General features: G+C 39.1%; 3 protein-coding genes across 4 annotated transcripts in view; all 3 read right to left on the bottom strand.

Moving 5' to 3' along the window:
- Window positions 1-18037, bottom strand: part of LOC143919146 (uncharacterized) — a 1208594-nt gene that overhangs the window by 56516 nt on the left and 1134041 nt on the right. The window lies entirely within an intron of this gene.
- LOC143919135 (uncharacterized) lies at window positions 2569-6320 on the bottom strand. 2 transcript variants are annotated; one of them, XR_013261184.1, is made up of 3 exons: window positions 5916-6320; window positions 2901-5835; window positions 2569-2822 (listed from the first exon to the last, which is right to left on the bottom strand). XR_013261184.1 is itself a non-coding variant. In XM_077441327.1 (2 exons), exons 1-2 carry the CDS (start codon window positions 6027-6029, stop codon window positions 4960-4962), a joined length of 990 nt encoding a protein of 329 aa, XP_077297453.1. In that variant the 5' UTR covers window positions 6030-6320; the 3' UTR covers window positions 2569-4959. The 2 variants fall into 2 exon arrangements, 1 of the variants encoding a protein (XP_077297453.1); XM_077441327.1 differs by having other exon boundaries at window positions 2569-5835.
- LOC143918831 (uncharacterized) lies at window positions 9485-13594 on the bottom strand. The gene is made up of 3 exons (XM_077440903.1): window positions 13105-13594; window positions 12710-13024; window positions 9485-12635 (listed from the first exon to the last, which is right to left on the bottom strand). The coding sequence occupies exons 1-3, from the start codon at window positions 13219-13221 to the stop codon at window positions 11832-11834; spliced, it is 1236 nt and encodes a 411-aa protein (XP_077297029.1). The 5' UTR covers window positions 13222-13594; the 3' UTR covers window positions 9485-11831.

Raw genomic sequence — 18037 nt, 5'->3', positions numbered from 1 at the left:
TTTATCCGTATGTTAACCTCAGCTCTGGGCATCGTTCGTTTTATAGCTATGGCATCAGCGCCACGACGTCGTGCGTTTAAGAATGCGGTCACTGCAGATACAATGTATCCTTACACGTGTGCCACGTGCACATGTATTTGTCTTCAGGACACGTGTTGCAGTTGCATGATGACATCACTGTTGGGTTTCGTTCGTTTTACGATCGAGCGATGAACGCTTTCTTCTGGAATAGTCAAAGGGCACGTTTGTTCTCGAGTAGCATTAGTTCTGCATTTTTGCATAGGAGCGATGATGATGCCATCATAAGACATTTGTTGTGAAATAGTTCGGTGATTACTAGCCAAATGTGAACCAGTCACAGGACAACCGGTCGCTCTAGATCGGTCACACGTGATCACCCGTCACACTAAAACTGGTCACGAGAAAAGTGGTTGACCGATTTTAGGGTGTGACCATTTTTGGGGTGTGACCAGTTTTAGTGTGACGGGTGATCACGTGTGACCGATCTAGAGTGACCGGTTGTCCTGTGACTGGTTCACATATGACTAGTAGTCCGTTTACCTGTGAAATATCTGAGATTATTGTTGTGAAATATATGAGATCACTGTTTTTGATTCAGCATAGCACAAGTTGTGCTATAATCCTACAAGGGCAAACTACAAAGCTAGAGAGCATAAAAAAAGGTTCATCATAAAAATTAACAATGCACGGCGACTAATGAACAATGAACGGCGCAAAGTTGGTTCGCTCTTTAGTTATAATTAGTCTTCAGCGGTGTCCAATGTCCGCTCTTTAGTTATAACAGATAATTGAGCTAATATGATTAAATCTGTCAACTTGTTAGAAACCGAAATAGACGAAGAAAACCAGAATATTAATTATGAAGCAAATATGCTACCTTCCATTGAGTAATGGCGTAGCTGGAATTTTTGGGCCCTGATGCAAAAATTACGTACCCTTGATATTATTTTTAAATACGAAATGAAATAAGTTTATGTACATATTTAAAATAACAAATATTCATATAATAAAGAAAATAATTTAGAAATAAGCCCACCAATAAAAATTATTTTCTTTCTAGCTTTTATATTTGCGAAATTATTAATAAAATTTTTAACTTCTACATAATTTCGCCGCTTGTTTATGTTCAATGGCCAACAATGCAAGATTATTTAGCCTTGATTGTCCGATAGGGTTTATTTTGTAGTTTTTAATCATTTTTAATTTACTGAAACTTGCCACTGTTATTGTCTTATACATTAGTCATGTTTTCAGTGAAATCGTTTTTCAATTGTAGGAATCTCGTCATCGAAACATTCGAGAAACGTCCACCCCAACAACCCATGCAGAACGAAAGAACACCTGCATCCATTAAAATAAATCGAGTGGAACGACGCCAAACATTCGAGCATATTCCACAACAACAAACCACATTCCTCGCATAACTCGCACACGTAAACACCACGTGCACTTCTTGGAATCGCCAATCGCCAAACGTTCTAGCAAGTTCCACCCCTACAAGTCGAGCGGAACAACACCGGTCGAAGAACACCTGCATATATATATATATATATATATATATATATATATATATATATATATATATATATATATATATATAAACGAATGTCTGTGTGTGTGTGTCTCGAATAGGCTCCTAAACCACTGAACCGAGTACAATGGAACTTTCAGGATTTGTTGTATGCATGTCCGGAAAGATTACTGTGAAAAAAAAGGGATAAAACGGGAACGGAAACGGGAATGAGTGTCATTGCAATGCAATAATTTCAAATGTGTTCGCTTCTTGCGTTTTTCCGACAAATGGGAACGGGAATTGCATGCGTTATTGTGGCATTGCAACGCATGCCGGGTTCAGCTAGTAATGTTATAAAATGCATTTACTCCGAATAGTTGTTACCTGCTGAATCTGTAGTCGGATGCTAACTCATCAAAATTACGTTTAATGATATTTTGACGTTTGTTTTCAAATCCCCCACTTCCTGGCCATTTTTTTCGCTTTTTTATTGATGCTATTTCTTCGTATGAATTTCATAATTTACTAACAAGTGGTTTCGTCTAAAGCACGGGTCCCCAACCTATTTGAGAAATGGGCCGGTTCCGAATTTTGAAATGTATGGAGGACCTGATGAAAAAAATCTTATTGGAATCCATTTCAAACAAATCCGCTACAAATGGTTGCAAATCATGCGGCCGCTCACTCATTTCATGGATAATCAGACTCCAATATGGCATAAAATTTAATTAACATTTTATTTATAAATATTGAGTTCAAACCATCATTCGCTTGAAGATCGACTAATTCTAATTAAAAATCTTCTTCAATATGTTGATATATGTTACATATCAAATGGATTTGGAAAAACACTTTTAAATTACTCTTAAAATCTATAAACCGATCTTCAAACGCTTTCTGTATTAATTTAATATTGTGAATACAGTTTTTGATCGGAAAATTCTGAATTGGTATAGTTTTAGACAAATTATCAGAACAAGGAAAACAATAGACGGACGGTCGTCAAGCAAAAAAAAAACGGAAAATAATTTTTTGCATTTTATCAGGGTCTTAAACTACCTGGAAAACATACTCCAATAGAAATTGTGAAGGAATTAAACCTTTTTTTTCTTATAATAAGCTTAACAATCTTACATTTTAAATTAGTGTTTTAAAATAGGCCAATTTTTTCCTTGGGCCGGATGAAAATCTCTTGCAGGCTGTAGGTTGGCGACCACTGATCTAAAGTAAGATCTCGTTTCTGCAATATTTTCATTTATTGTAAATTACGATTTATTTCAAGTTATCCCTTTAAATAAAAATGCACAAATAAATACAAAATTAAATGTCATCCAGAGAAATGTTATAATAATAGAAGGGCCCTTACGAATAAATAAATTGTGTCAATATTACGCTGTACAATCAGATCAATTTCCTTATAAAAATGTATCGCATGTTGTTTATTGCGTGTTTTTGAATGCATTGTGCAATTTTCAACGATGCACTTGCCCATCTTGCGAGTGATATAAACAAACAGAGAAGTTTTTATCGGACATACGTCGAGCACCAAGCGTCAAATACGACTGATGCTAAAATTATTTAGGATTGTCTGTGGACAATCGTCACTCGACAACAATATGACGCCTAAAGCCACTTCTATTAATATAAAATTTTTCTGTCTATAACAGTTTAGTTTGCAGCAATATGGAGTATGCTTCGGTCATATGGTCTCCTTGTTACCAAGCTCATATAGATTGTTTCGAGACAATTCAGAAGCATTTTCTGCGCCATTTATGCCAAAAGACTGGTCTTGTTAAATTTTTACCATCTTATAATGACAGACTCTCTTATTTCAAGATCATAAGTTTGTCTCATTGTAGAAAAGTTTCTGATTTGTTAATTTTATACAAAATTCCTAGTGGTATCCTTGACACAAACACACAGTTTGGTTCGCAGTAATATGGAGTATGCTTCAGTTATATGGTCTCCTTATTACCAAACTCACATAGATCATTTACAGACAATTCAGAAGCATTTTATGCGCCATTTATGCCAAAAGACTGGTCTTGTTAAATTGTTACCATCTTATAATGACAGACTCTCTTATTTCAAGATCATAAATTTGTCTCATTGTAGAAAAGTTTCTGATTTGTTAATTTTATACAAAATTCCTAGTGGTATCCTTGAAACAAACACACAGTTTGGTTCGCAGTAATATGGAGTATGCTTCAGTTGTATGGTCTCCTTATTACCAAACTCACATAGATCATTTACAGACAATTCAGAAGCATTTTCTGCGCCATTTATACCAAAAGACTGGTCTTGTTAAATTGTTACCATCTTATAATGACAGACTCTCTTATTTCAAGATCATAAGTTTGTCTCATCGTAGAAAAGTTTCTGATTTGTTACTTTTATATACGATAGTTAATGGTGTCCTTGACACATCTGTTTTGAATGAAATTAATTTTAACGTCAATGCCCGATTCGCCAAATGTACAAATCTTTTCACCTATTCACCAATTTGTCATAACAATACATCATTTAATAGTGCAATCGCACGGATGGCATGGATGATTGTCCCAGTGGCGACTGAGTTAAAAACTTCTGTAGGAATTTAAAAAGTAGTAAACCGGGACATTTGGGCGTCCCGAGAGGTTTGTTCGGGAGACTTAAAACTGGTGACAATCCCGATTAATCGGGACACCTGACAACCCTACCTAACCACACGTGATCTCCTCATCATAGCACTCAGACTTAGGCTTTTCGTTGTCAGCATCCTTCTGTATGGGAGAAGCATGGACCCTTACTGATGTCATGTGTAAAAAGCTACAGGCTTTTGAGGTGTGGACATACAGAAGGATGTTGAGAATCTCATAGATGACGCGTCGAATTAATGCTGAGGTGCTGGCCCTGATGGGAAGACACGTCGAAGTACTCAACAATGTGAAAAGGCGCAAATAGAAGTACTTTGGACATGTGATACGGAACCAGAAATACGATCTCCTGCGCCTGGAAATCCAGGGAAAGATCGTTGGCCAACGTAGTCGGGCAGGCGGAAAACATTAAGTTAAAAAATCTTCTGCAGCGGTATGTCCTCAACAGCCGAATACTATTCTGAGCAGCCGAAGACATAGTACGGATGGAAAGTCTAGTTGCCCCACGTTCTGGTAGGACATGGCACACGAAGAAGAAGATAAGGACTCAATATACAATTTAACAATCAATATATAATTTAATATTATATGTATGTTCACCAAAATTATCTTAATTTTATCCAATAAATAAAAATATATTACATAACATCCTAAAGCCAAAGAATAGATTTGTGTGTTTAATTTTCAATTATTATATCTCTAAAAATTATTTGAATAAACTGCAATGAGAAGAAATGTTATGTGACCACAATTGTAGAATATGAACTATATTTTTTATGTATGTTGTTATTATTTCATTTTATGAGTTTTTTTATGTCGCACAAGGTAATATTTGTGAATGAATGACTTAAGACAAATGTCACACTTGTGTGGTTTTATCCCAGTATGCAATTTTTCATGTGACACGAGGCCAGATTTTTGAATAAATGATTTTAAACAAATTTCGCACTTGTAAGGCTTTTCCCCCGTGTGAGATCTTAAATGTAACACAAGTCCATATTTATGAATAAACGATTTTAAACAAATGTCACAATTGTGTGTTTTCATCCCAGTGTGCAATTTGGTATGTGACTCGAGGCTAGACTTTACAGTAAATGATTTTAAACAAATTTCGCACTTGTAAGGCTTTTCCCCCGTGTGAGATCTTAAATGTAACACAAGTCCATTTTTATGAACAAATGATTTTGAACACATGTGACATTTGTGTGGTTTTACTCCAGTGTGCAACTTTTCATGTGCCCCGAGGCTATATTTCTGACTAAATGATTTCAAACAAATTTCACACTTGTAAGGCTTTTCCCCCGTGTGGGATCTTAAATGTGTCACAAGTCTATTTTTTCGAATAAACGATTTTAAACAAATGTCACATTTGAACGGCTTCTCTCCAGTATGTGATCCTTTGTGTAAAACTAGTTCAGATTCACTGGGGGTTGGCTTTAAACAAATTTCACTATCCTTTCGGTGAATTGTCGGTAATGAAGGCTCATCCTCCCATATTACATCTTCCAACAAGACTTCTTCAGTCTTGATCTTCAAGGAATCGGCTAACTTCAGTTGAGACGTTTCGTTGCTTCGTAAACAAGCCTCTCGAAAGCTGATTAACAATTCCAGATTGGTCTTACACGAAAGACACACTGTGTCCGGCAACCCGTCGCCTCTTTCAACCTGCAGGTGGAAAAGTAGGATTAAGAGAAGAGTTAACTAATTGGGTCCACAATGATTGTAACGTATAACCAGCAAGTGACCTGAATTTGACAGCAGGTCTGAATGCGTTGCTCCAGACGCTCTGGATGAAGATCGCCGAAGATCGAGACGGAAGTCTCGGCCGGAGCTGATCCAAGACAAAGCCTACACTCCATCGTCTCTGTATTCAAGTCTGACTAGCGACGGACTTGTCGCAATTACATGTATCAACTGGCTTGTCATTTTACTAGTGACATCTATGTATGGCGCCGCCACCCACACGATATTTCCATATCCAGTTCCTAAATAACAGCCAAAGGTTGCAATATGTGAACTGGATATGGAAATATGGTAAACGGACTACTAGTCATATGTGAACTAGTCACAGGACAACCGGTCGCTCTAGATCGGTCACACGTGATCACCCGTCACACTAAAACTGGTCACACCCTAAAATTGGTCACGAGAAAATTGGTCAAACCCTAAAATCGGTCACGAGAAAACTATTATGGGGACTAATCTAGTTGTGAAGGTGTTCTTCACCACCAGTCCGCCATGTGTTATAGACAGGTTCGTCTGTATTTCGGTATTAAATACTGGTATATGTTGGATATGGTATTTATTTTGATGTAACAACGTATACACGAGTATGATTAATAGTTGGTAAAAGTATGTCGTTCAGCGGTCTCTGGATATGGTAGAGTGTCGCTGGCTCGGCATTGGGCTATGTTCAGAAGGTCTCTGGATACGGCAGTGTGTTGCTGGCTCGTTCGGCCGGTTGATCTTCAAAGTCCGCGTAGTGTAGTGGTGGCAGGTCAGGAGCTGGATGTCGACTGGTCTGCTGCTGTGTGTCGACGCTTGCTGCTGTGGGTCGACTGGCGTTGTTTGGGTTGGACCTCCTTTTATAGTGTTTTAGGGCATCACGTGACTCGTTGCAGCTGTTGTTGATGCGTATGCGAGGAATGTGTTTTTGTCGATGGGGTAGAATTTTCTGGAACGATTGGCACCGTTCCGCTCGATGTAGTTTAATGGCTGCAGGTGTGCTTCGACCGGTTTGTTTCCACTCGACTGGTAGGGGTGGAGCTTTCTAGAAGGTTTTGGAAATGTATTCTGCGTCGCAGTAAATGTCTTGATGATGGTGACGAGATTCCCACAATATAATCATAATTGAAACAATAATCGGGAATCGGAACCGCAAAATGGATTGGGGAATCGGAGTTGAAGCAGGAATCGATAACACTGAGCAACAAAAAATCAAATTTTTGAGTTACCAGAGCAGAGACTAACCAATCCTTACTAAGTTTGACCCACTGAATTCGAATATGATAATGATTTTTGTTGTTCGGGTCTCCTTTACGAGATATGAGCGTTTAAATAAATGCAGTCTTTAATTCAAAATCTAGTGCCGTGCTCAATGTGAGTATTGGAATCAATAGTCAGATGTTTTTTTCTATTGATTGTGATTTTTTATTGTTTTAAAATACTTGTAATTAATTTTCTAGCGAATTTTAAAAGTCAAAAATATATTTTTTTTACGGATTTTTTCTTTGTGCTATTTTGCATTTGTTTGGTCAGTTTTTTATTTCACCACGTTCATAAGGATTGGTTTTCTATCTCCATATTTTTTATTTTTATCTAACTCGAGCGGTAATTGCTAAGAAAGACTTTCGTTCAGTTTCCGTGAGCGTGCACCAGAAAGTTGGAGCAAGCGAGATGGCAAGTCCGCCATCTCGCTTGCTCCAACTTATACTTACATAGATAAGTATGTACATATGTATTACATAGATAAGTATGCCAATATTATACTTACATAGATAAGTATGCTTGTGACAGCTTCAATATGTTTCGAAACCATACTCCGCTGAAATAAATCCTGATTTATGATTGATCATGTACATATAAAATAAAGATGATTAAGAAATTACATACATTGGCTAATATTTTCAATGCTGAATTACACATCTTACAGAAATTTATTAATAAAAAAGAACAACATTACTTATTTAGAAGAGACTAAAAATCATATAACACTTGGGTTACTTACTTTTGTACTACACATACAGAAGTATATAAATCACAAAAAAGTTACCTGCAATAATTGATTTCAACGATGAATCATTGAAGAACCACCAATTAAAAAAAAAATATCACAGATGTTCTCTTTTTCTGGTGAACCCGTTTCATGACTTTTTAGAACACAAAATCGACAACGGATTATTTTGCAAAAGTAAAGTAAAAGGGATTGGATTTTGATGGTGATCTTTAGCCAAATTTTACACTCTGTAATTTATTTTGATTAAAATTAAGTTAAATGTAGTTAATATTCAAATTATTTTATCTATAGAGATAAACTTTATTTGGTGAGTCGTTACTATTAAAGTTAGTCATATATATTTATGAGAATAACAGAAAATTACATATAATATCTTTACAAAAAATTGTGTTTAAAAATATAAGCAAAATATTACAAATAAATAACAAAAAAAAAAACAGATAAAAACACATATAGCACTTTCCAAATATGAAGATACGTGTAAAATCATACATCAAATATGAAGATACATAAAATGTATTTATTCCGAACGAAAAAAAGGTTATAAAATATTACGTTTATAAAAAAATAAAAAACGGGGTCATACGATTATTTCAGCCCCAACCCCCTAAAAAAAAATCCTGGCTACGGCCAAGATATACCTCGCTTATCACTCCCGCAATCTCAAATTCACTTTTCACCCATTCATGTTCACGTGAATAACGAAACTATTAAAATTCCTGTAGGAGGATGTTTCAGATAATACAGGAATGTCAGAATTTGGTCAAAATATCGATAAGAAATCAAATATATAGAGCGCGCTTTGGACAATTCCATAATCAGTCAATACCATCGGGACTCCGAGAATGAGTCATCATCATCTGACTCTTTATGCAGTCATTACCATCGACTTCGTATAGTCAATAGTCAATACATCTAGCAACGTAAGCTCTTAATAATCTATGCAGTTTTTAAAAGTGAATTAAGTTAGAGCTAAAACATTGCTACGCATCTCTCTGTAAAAAGTTCACCGTTCCAATATTAAATGTGTAGTTTCGAATATTTATTTTCACATAGATATGTATATACCACAAAGGCTTTACAGATAGACCCCAATGCGTTTTCTTAGACAATTAATTACAAACATTGCAGCATTTTTATTACATAAATCACTATTCGAGTGGCTGAAGAACACGCAATTAAAAATTAATTAATTAATTAATCCATTGAAACATCTATGGATTGAGACTTGTATGTACATACATTTTTACATATTGAACATAAATCAAATTTTTGCCAATTTTAGGAACTGTTTCAACAGTGAAAATCAGATAAATTGGCAAACTTTGATAAGAAACGATCGACTTGGAGTCACAAATATCCAAGTCTAACCAGCAGTATTAAAGATTGGCACGGGATCGAACCCAGTAATCTGTCGGTGCTGAACATAAACACAACCACGGAGCCATACTGCTGGCAATGTATATACTACCGATAGTATAATATAGAATACTACTAATAATATAAGAGTAACCGTTATTTATATTTAAGTTATATATGTAAAGTTGCCAACTGGGAAATGAAAAAAAGAAAATTTTTCAAAAATGTTTAATTTTATTAAGAAATCACAATAAGGACTCAATATAAACAACTATGTTTGATCAAATTTTACATTATATGCTTATAGTGTAAATACATTAGAACCTTCATTACCCGGATTATTCAAAACAATCGCAAATTTTACAAATTTGCAACCTGATGATCCTCTGGTTGTTTGTAATACAACTAATGAATCGAGGTGTAATTTACATTTACATGTAAATGCACAGACCTCAGTTTTCTTCACGGAAGAAAGTGGACTTGTCGTAGAAAGTCAACGATGGTGTTTGGATAGCGGAACTACATCCCATCTTTGCAACGACACGTCACTGTTCAAAAACAAGGAAGAAATCAACACAACACTGAACCTTGCTACCGATAAAGTTGAAAAAGTCACAGCGAGGCGAATGGCGAAATTACAGACCACAGTGAAGGGAGATAAAATGAATATTGAATTAAAAAATATTTTGTGCGTGCTGAATTTGAGACAAAATCTGCCGTCGGTCTATAAAATCACAGAGACGGGTGCCAGAGTCATCTTCAATACAAACAACGCCACGGTAATCAGGGCCGACGGCAAAGTAAAACTGGAAGCAAAGAACATAGGAGGACTGTAATATGTAAAAGAACAGAAAATCGGGACCAGGAAGGAATACGCGGGCGCAACCTGTGTAAACAAGCACAGCATCAGAAACAACCGAACCGACCATGGAAAACCCATCGAGGAAGAAGATCAACGCGATGAAGAAGAACAATGGCAGGAGGAGCAACGCGATGTGGAACAAGATCGCCGTGTTGGGGAACGTATTTTTATTTTATTTTATTTATTGAAAAATCAACAGACAACAAGATGTAGACATGCATAAATACAAAGAGTAAAATATATAACATCCGAGTCCAATTACAGATTTTTACAAAGAATTAAATGAAAAAGATAAATACAAAATAAACAAATGAAGAAGAAAATAATAAAAGCTATAACATGACAAAATAGCACATTGCATTAAACTAAAGTATTAAAATATTGGAAAAAGGTTATAAAATAGAATAGAAGAAGAAATGGATCAATCGGTACTGAATCGATGTAGGGAAATACCGAACAGATCAACCTCATCCAGCTCCCCGTTAAACATACGATAAACAAGCGGCAGATAAGAATATTTTTGGGAATTAGTATTGAAAGGATTAAGTGAAAAGAGTGCAACGTGTCTAGAATACCTAACTGGGATCCTGAAATCAACCTTATTCAGTAAATCAGAACAATCAAAGAAACCATTTATGAGCTTAAAGAAGAATGTAGCATCAGTAAGTCGTCGCCTGAAAGAAAGACTGTTAAAAGATAGGATTTTTAAAATATCGGGAACAGTAGAATGGGTATAATGGGAACAGTAGAATTTATTTAATACAATTAATATGGGATGAATAAAAAGGTGACCAGATAATTGAGGCAAATTCAAGGTGACCCCTAACAAAGGAAAAATAAAGTAATTTAAGTACATAAGGATCATTAAAGGGTTTTGTTGAGCGGAGTAGGAATCCAAGAGATTTGCTAAATGCTTTGTTAGTAATGAAGGAAATATGTTAAAAAAAATCGAGTTTATTATTGAATATTACACCAAGATCCTCAATAGAAGATGATGTGTTTAGAATTGAATGATTCAGTTGATAGTGATTGGTGATAATTGACTTATTTCTAGTGAAATTTAAAATAGAGCATTTTTCGAGATATCTAGATTTGTATCATTTTTCTAGATATGTATCGAGGAACAAGCCAGACAAAGAAGAGCAGCATTCTGGCTGAAAGATTCTGCAGAGAAGAAGATGTATACTCTTCAAACGACACATGGAAGGTCATCGCCAAGAAGAAGGGAAAGAAGACTATCCTGCAAAACAGTCCTAAAACAAAAGTTAGGTCAAAACGGAGAAGAAGAACGGGAAAATACAGTATGACTCCACAGGCAGTCCACCACGATTGACGGACATCACAGGCAGACTGAGGATGTTCAGGGAGTTAGCGTGAGGAGTGTTGGAACAGCACGCATGACTCCGACTTGTATTAATGTAGTATTATGACCAAACCATGTTATGTATATGTTTGTACCGCTGACTGTGTCAGAGACAGCTCGTGAAGCTCGACAACCTGTCAAATATGCCTCGTCTTTCAATCTTCGATATCTGAACCACACCACACACCTCTCATCAGTTTCTGATAAAAAAATCATACAATGGTATAAAAATATCACCTCCAGTGCTGTTATATCTGATTTATTAAATAATAGTGTTTCGTTTAAAAAAATTGTGCTGCATAGAGAATTTTTAAGTTGTATTCTTTCTGACATATATAAGGCTATTTCTTAGAATGAGTTCTTATATGTTTGGTGAGGGTAGATTTTCGGGTGAATGATTTTAAACAAACGTCACACTTGTAAGGCTTTTCCCCAGTGTGAGATCTCAAATGACGAACAAGAGAAGTTTTCTGACGAAATGATTTTAAGCAAATGTCACAGTTGTGTGAGTTTACCTCAGTATGCAATTTTTTGTGTAATTCAAAGTTAGATTTGTAAGCAAATGATTTTAAGCAAATGTCACATTTGTATGGCCTTTCACTAGTGTGAGATCTCGAATGTCTCGAAAGTTCAGTGTTTCGAAAAAATGATTTCAAACACACGTTACATTTGTGTAGTTTTACCCCGGAGTGTAATTTTGTGTGCGACCTGAGGCTAGATTTTTCAATGAATGTCTTTAAACAAATTTCACACTGGTATGGCTTTTCCCCCGTGTGAGTCCTCAAATGACGAAAAAGAGAACTCTTCTGACTAAATGATTTTAAACAAATATCACATTTGTGTGGTTTTATCTCGGCGTGGAGTTTTTTGTGTAATTCAATAGCAGGTTTTCCTATAAATGATTTTAAACAAATATCACACTCGTAAGGCTTTTCCCCCACGTGAGATCTCAAATGACGATCAAGGGCGAATTTTCGGGTAAATGATTTTAAACAAATGTCACATTTGTGTGGTTTCATCCCAGTATGTAATTTTTTACGTGACTCGGGTCTAAATTTTCGAGTAAACGACTCTTTTGATGGAATTTCCATATCGTCAATAATTGCATCTCCGTTATCACTGGAAGTGGCTTTTCCTCCATACGTCTGTAAAATAAAAAGAATGTCATACAATTTTGAACGCATCTGAGATTTTACAGTTTGATGAAAAGTCCCTGTACCGGTGAGTTGACATTTTCAATTAATGGAATGGCTTGCTCGGAATCACTCGGTTCGACGACACTCGATCCATGGTCATTCAACTCGTCTTTGATAGAAGAATTACAAATGTTCGGCGGCGAATTAGGGGCTGACTCGTTTTCCCGTATTACATCTTCCAACCAAACCTCTTCAGTCTTGATCTTCGAACACTCATCCAGCCTCAGTTTAGACGTTTCGTTACTTTGAAGGCAAGTATTTCGAAAAGTGGTCAGCAATTCTAGATTAGTCTTACACGGAAGACACATCGTGTCCGGCAGCCCATCGTCTCTTTCCACCTGCAGATGAGAAAGTAGGATTTAGAGAAGAGTTAATCAATTGGGTCCACAATAATTGTAACCTGCAACTAGCAAACGACCTGAATTTGACAGCAGGTCCGAATGCGTTGCACCAAACGCTCTGGATGAGGATCGCAGAAGATTGAGACGGAAGACTCGGCCGGAGCTGATCCAAGACAAAGCCTACACTCCATCATCTCCGTATTCAACTCTAACTAGCGACCGATTCAGCCCAATTATATGCATCAACTGGCTTGACATTTCCTTAATGGCTACGTCCACACTACCGATATCTGCACCCGATATTTTCAAATTTTTCATATCCAGTTGCCATATTGCAACCTATAGTTGATATTTAGGAACTGGTTATGGAATAGCCAGTGACATATATTTTATAAATTTGACACTATTATTACAATGTACATATGCACTTCAATCCAGTAGCCAAGAAGGAGATATGGGGACACTAGCTCCCTCTAAATTTGAAATTAATATATTATGGGGGATGAACGAATGAGACGACTGGCATGTTAATGCACGTGTTTATTATATGACAGCTAAAGGCAGAGTGAGTAGTGGCTCTCCGAACCCAGCCGAGTTGGTCCCCACTCGCAGGAAGGCAACCAAACTCGACCATGTCGTATAAGCGAGCCGCCACAATATTATAATTTTGAGAATTAACTTAGCCTATCAATGTTTCGGTAAACGGATTATTGCGCAAATTCCGTTCACAAATACGGAATATCTGGCGTTCAAGTTCTCGTTAGTACAATAATTCACGTGATTGATGTAGTTTTTTGGTGCCAGATGTTCCGTATTCGCGAACGCAATTTGCACAATAATCCGTTTACCGAAACATTGATCGGCTAAGTCTATTCTCAAAATTATAATATTGTTGCGTAGGGGTGGGTGGAGGATCCAAGTAAAAGGCCGAAGTCGTTTCACAGCGTTTATTGATGATTAAGGAGATACACGCACTGGCAGTGCTCAGTCCAGAATGACATGATATCACCTACGTACCGCCTTATAAAGGGTAGATCTCTCAGGACGCCTAATCTATTTACCTGTTGTATAGTCACGTATTCGGATATGTATTTCCACGACATTGGGTCTCCCCGTACCGATTCTGAGAAATAACTAATAACGGTCATTGCTTAGCCTAAATGCACTTAGAGTCCAGATATAATCCTTGGAAGTAAGTGCAACCACGTAGTTAATCCGATAACAGATATCCGTTGGTCTAAGTGCAATTCGCCCAATCCGCGGCGTACGTAACAATATATTAATTTCAAATTTAGAGGGGGCTAGTGACTAGGAGATTTTAGTGACGTGCGCGAGGTCGCTTTTTGCGGAATAATCACCGAGACGAATTTCATTCGTTTCCAAATAAAGAATAATGCTCTGGTACTTCTCGAACTGAATTGTCTTCTTTCTGCTTTCTGTATTGTTATTACAAGGCCTCTTCAAAGGTTCATTGGTAAACGGATTATTCCACAAAAAGTGATCTCGCGCAAGTCACTAAAATCTCGATCGCGGGACATGTGAAAACCAGGAAATTCACAGATTTTTAAAAATGAAATACATTTGTGGCGGCTCTAAGACATGGTCGAGTTTCGGTCACCATCCTGCGAGCTGGGACCAACTCGGCCATCACGTTAAACAGTCGTGTCCAGAGAGATGTTGTACAGACTCCAGGGATGTTCAACTCGAGAGCACCCCGGAAGTCGGTTTCTTAGAAGCTCGTGGTAAGCGTGGGCGGGACTGGTCTCCTCCAAGGGATCTACAGGTCGTCGTCTGCGGTCTGGTCTCTGCTGATGTCTATCTCTCTCTCTCTCTCTCGTACAGTGTGCGTAAGGGAGTGTGATACAGGACAAAGGCGGGAAATTATATAATAATGATAACAGGTTGTAATTCTGTTTGTATGGTGACTGTATTTTATATATGTATAAATACAGAGAATAAGCAGGGGGGGGGGAGTCCGTCGTGAAATTAGCGCGCACGTGTTCGAGAGGTTATGATAACCTCACTCCTCACGTGACTACGTGATCTGACTTCGACGAAGAAAGACCAGGATTTCCTCACTTCTCACCGGACGTATACTGAAGCTGTACTTCCAGTATCGTCTGCCGATCCAGGCTGAGCTGATCGGGACTCGGTGGTGGGAACAAACTCGGTAGCGAACAGAGATGTTCACTCGACCGAAGCGGAAAACGAATAGGAGGCGGGGACGCGCGCTCGGCGCCGATCTCCCTCCAAAACGGCTCCTTTGGTCGTAACGCCACGAAAGCTGACCATGAAGACTTGGTCGGAACATACTCCCCCCGTTGGAAGTCAGAGGATCGAATTCCAAAACAAACAAGAATTAATGGTGCACAAGCGACTAATGAAATACACAAAAACCAAGCAAATAAGCAAAAAATAACAACAAAATAAAAAAACAACACAACAAAATAACCCAGTCAGCAAACAAAATAACATTAGTCCACCGTCAGTTTCCCATCCTACATAAGCAGCTGACTAAGCCGGCAAGAAACAAACAAAAAATAGACAAACAAACAACCAAAACACCAACAAATAACCAACACCAATGCTAGGTAACAATATTGTTCAACCGTTATATGTCCCAATCTATCCTGATAGCTCCATTACAAAGCACCAATCAAACCAACAAGAGAAGCATAAAAGAAAAGCAACTCAAAAACTTTAGTTAAAACACATAAACTGAATCCACAACACAGATACAAACAACGCGCCAACTTTAATGTGGGACGTTATGAACGCTCGCCACACCGTTGCACAAATTCACTGAGTGCTGCTCGACTGGCAGTCGAGCTAATCGCCGGACTGCTCGCTTGGTGTTGCTGATGGAGGAGTAGTAGGACCTACTCCTGTGCCCCTGTCTGCCAGGGGCCGCTGCTGCATGTGCTGGTGTGGTAGCACCCTCGCTCCGGGCTGATCGACCAGATCCTCCTGCTGTTGCGCAACTAGTGGTGCGCCAACTAGGAACTGGCCAGGAGTTATGGGAGCTGGGTTGGGAAGGTCGAAAGATGTGAGGGTTAAAGGGCGCGGATACATTGCGCTTCGGCAAGCGGAATCTTCGTTCCGCGTAAATACGCGATTCGTCCAGGGGACGCGTAACTGTCTTGACTGGACGTCTCGCGCCAAAACAAGATAACGGATCACGACCCGTTGTGTGATGGCAATTCCGAGAATCGCTTGAAACTGTGGGCGCTTCTAGAGAGCCGCCCAATATCCAGCCGAAAGCTGTATTCATCATCGCGATGCGTCCTCCTCTGTCACCGCGTGACTTGGAGGGAACTAAAATGGTACGTTTGCCATTGCGTAACATCGCATGATAGGCGTCGCTGCCTATCACCATATCCACTGTACCGGGAATATCGAATGACGGATCGGCAAGGGGGAGATGAAGCGGCAAATGGCTCCGAATCTCGGACACGTTGCGCGATGGAAGTTGATTCGCGATCTCGGGCATGATTGCGCAATCGAGATCAACACTGGAGCCCTGATTGGGGATGTGCGGTAGAATTCGAATTACCGCGCCACTAGTAATGGACGTCCTATTTGAACCTATTCCTACCAGGTTGACGTCCATCCTTTTCGACTTTAAGGCGAGTCGCCTTCTTAAGTCTTCAGAGATGAGGTTGAGTTCGGAGCCGTTATCTAACAATGCTCGAACCTTGTGCGAACGCCCATCTCCGCCGCGAACTTGTACTTCCACGGTGGATAACAGGACAGTTCGGGCGTGAGAAGGCGATACGCGTCTCACCGAGTGTAAAACCAACGATGATTTTACGGGTTTGGCGTTCTCTGATTTCTTTGGGCTCCGATAATGTTTGGCCTTATTTGAAGGCGAAGTTTGGTATGGAGTTGAGTCATGTAACATGGTGTGATGGGCATGACCGCATTTGAAGCATCTCTGCTTTGTTTGGCACGCGTGAACTATGTGCCCTGGCCTCAAGCAGTTGAGACATAGTCGACGTTTTATGGCGTTCGACCTACGCTCATCACCGCTCATTTGGCGGAATGATGGACAGGCTAGCAGAGAATGACTTCCGCTGCAACTGATGCAGGAGGGGCGTTCCCTCCTCACATGCAGAACTGCTGCCTTCGGATTCGTAATGGTTCTTGGTCGAGGATTCGACTCGCCTTTTAAGACGAAGTCGGCATTTGCCATCGATTGGCACTGAAGCGTCAGAAATTCGATGAGTTTGTGGAATGTGCACTCCTCATGTTTTGGCGCTTGAAGCTCCCATTGTCGAACCGTGTATCGATCGAGCTTCCTAGTGATGCACATGACCAAAATGTCGTCCCAAGTGTCGACCGGAACGCCCAAGTTGGCCAGTGCACGGACGTGCATGTTAAAATCGTCTATGCAGCGATGCAAACTTGCGTAACTATTGGACGCAATTTGTTCCGCGTCCAATATTGCGCGAATGTGGGACTGAACAACAATTTTTTTATTGTTGTAGCGCTGCTCCAGAATGGACCAAGCGCGGGAGAAGGAATCATCAGATAACTCTAAGCCACTGACTACGCGATTGGGTTCTCCTTTTAGGACTGCCAACAAGTATTGGAAACGGGCGAGTTGAGAAGTTTCGCCGGCCATAGCGACCAAGAAGCGTTGTGAGAAAAGGGGCCAATTTTGGACGTTGCCTTCGAAGGTGGGCAACTCCAAACGGGGCAATTTTATTGCCGAATTTGATTGCGATACAGCGGAAATCGTGACGGCAGCGCCACCTACCGGCGACGCGCTCAGTTGCAGCTCCCGCAATCTGAGCATTTCCATACATCGTTCGAGGGCGATTAAGTATTCCGTCTCGAACTCGTCAATGACGGACTCGGAGGCCCGAGCCTCCGCTTCGTCCAGCTCGTCAATCTGAGCTTGGACCGATTCGAAATCAGACAACAGAGGTTTAATTATCTCGAGTCTGATTTGGAGCATGGAAATACTAAGATCCCCCTCCAAATGGTTCGCATTTCTCGTTAACCGAG

Source organism: Arctopsyche grandis, chromosome 11 (assembly GCF_051622035.1).
Source record: "Arctopsyche grandis isolate Sample6627 chromosome 11, ASM5162203v2, whole genome shotgun sequence".
Classification (NCBI taxonomy): Eukaryota; Metazoa; Arthropoda; class Insecta; order Trichoptera; family Hydropsychidae; genus Arctopsyche; species Arctopsyche grandis.
This window is presented reverse-complemented; position numbering and strand designations above follow the sequence as displayed.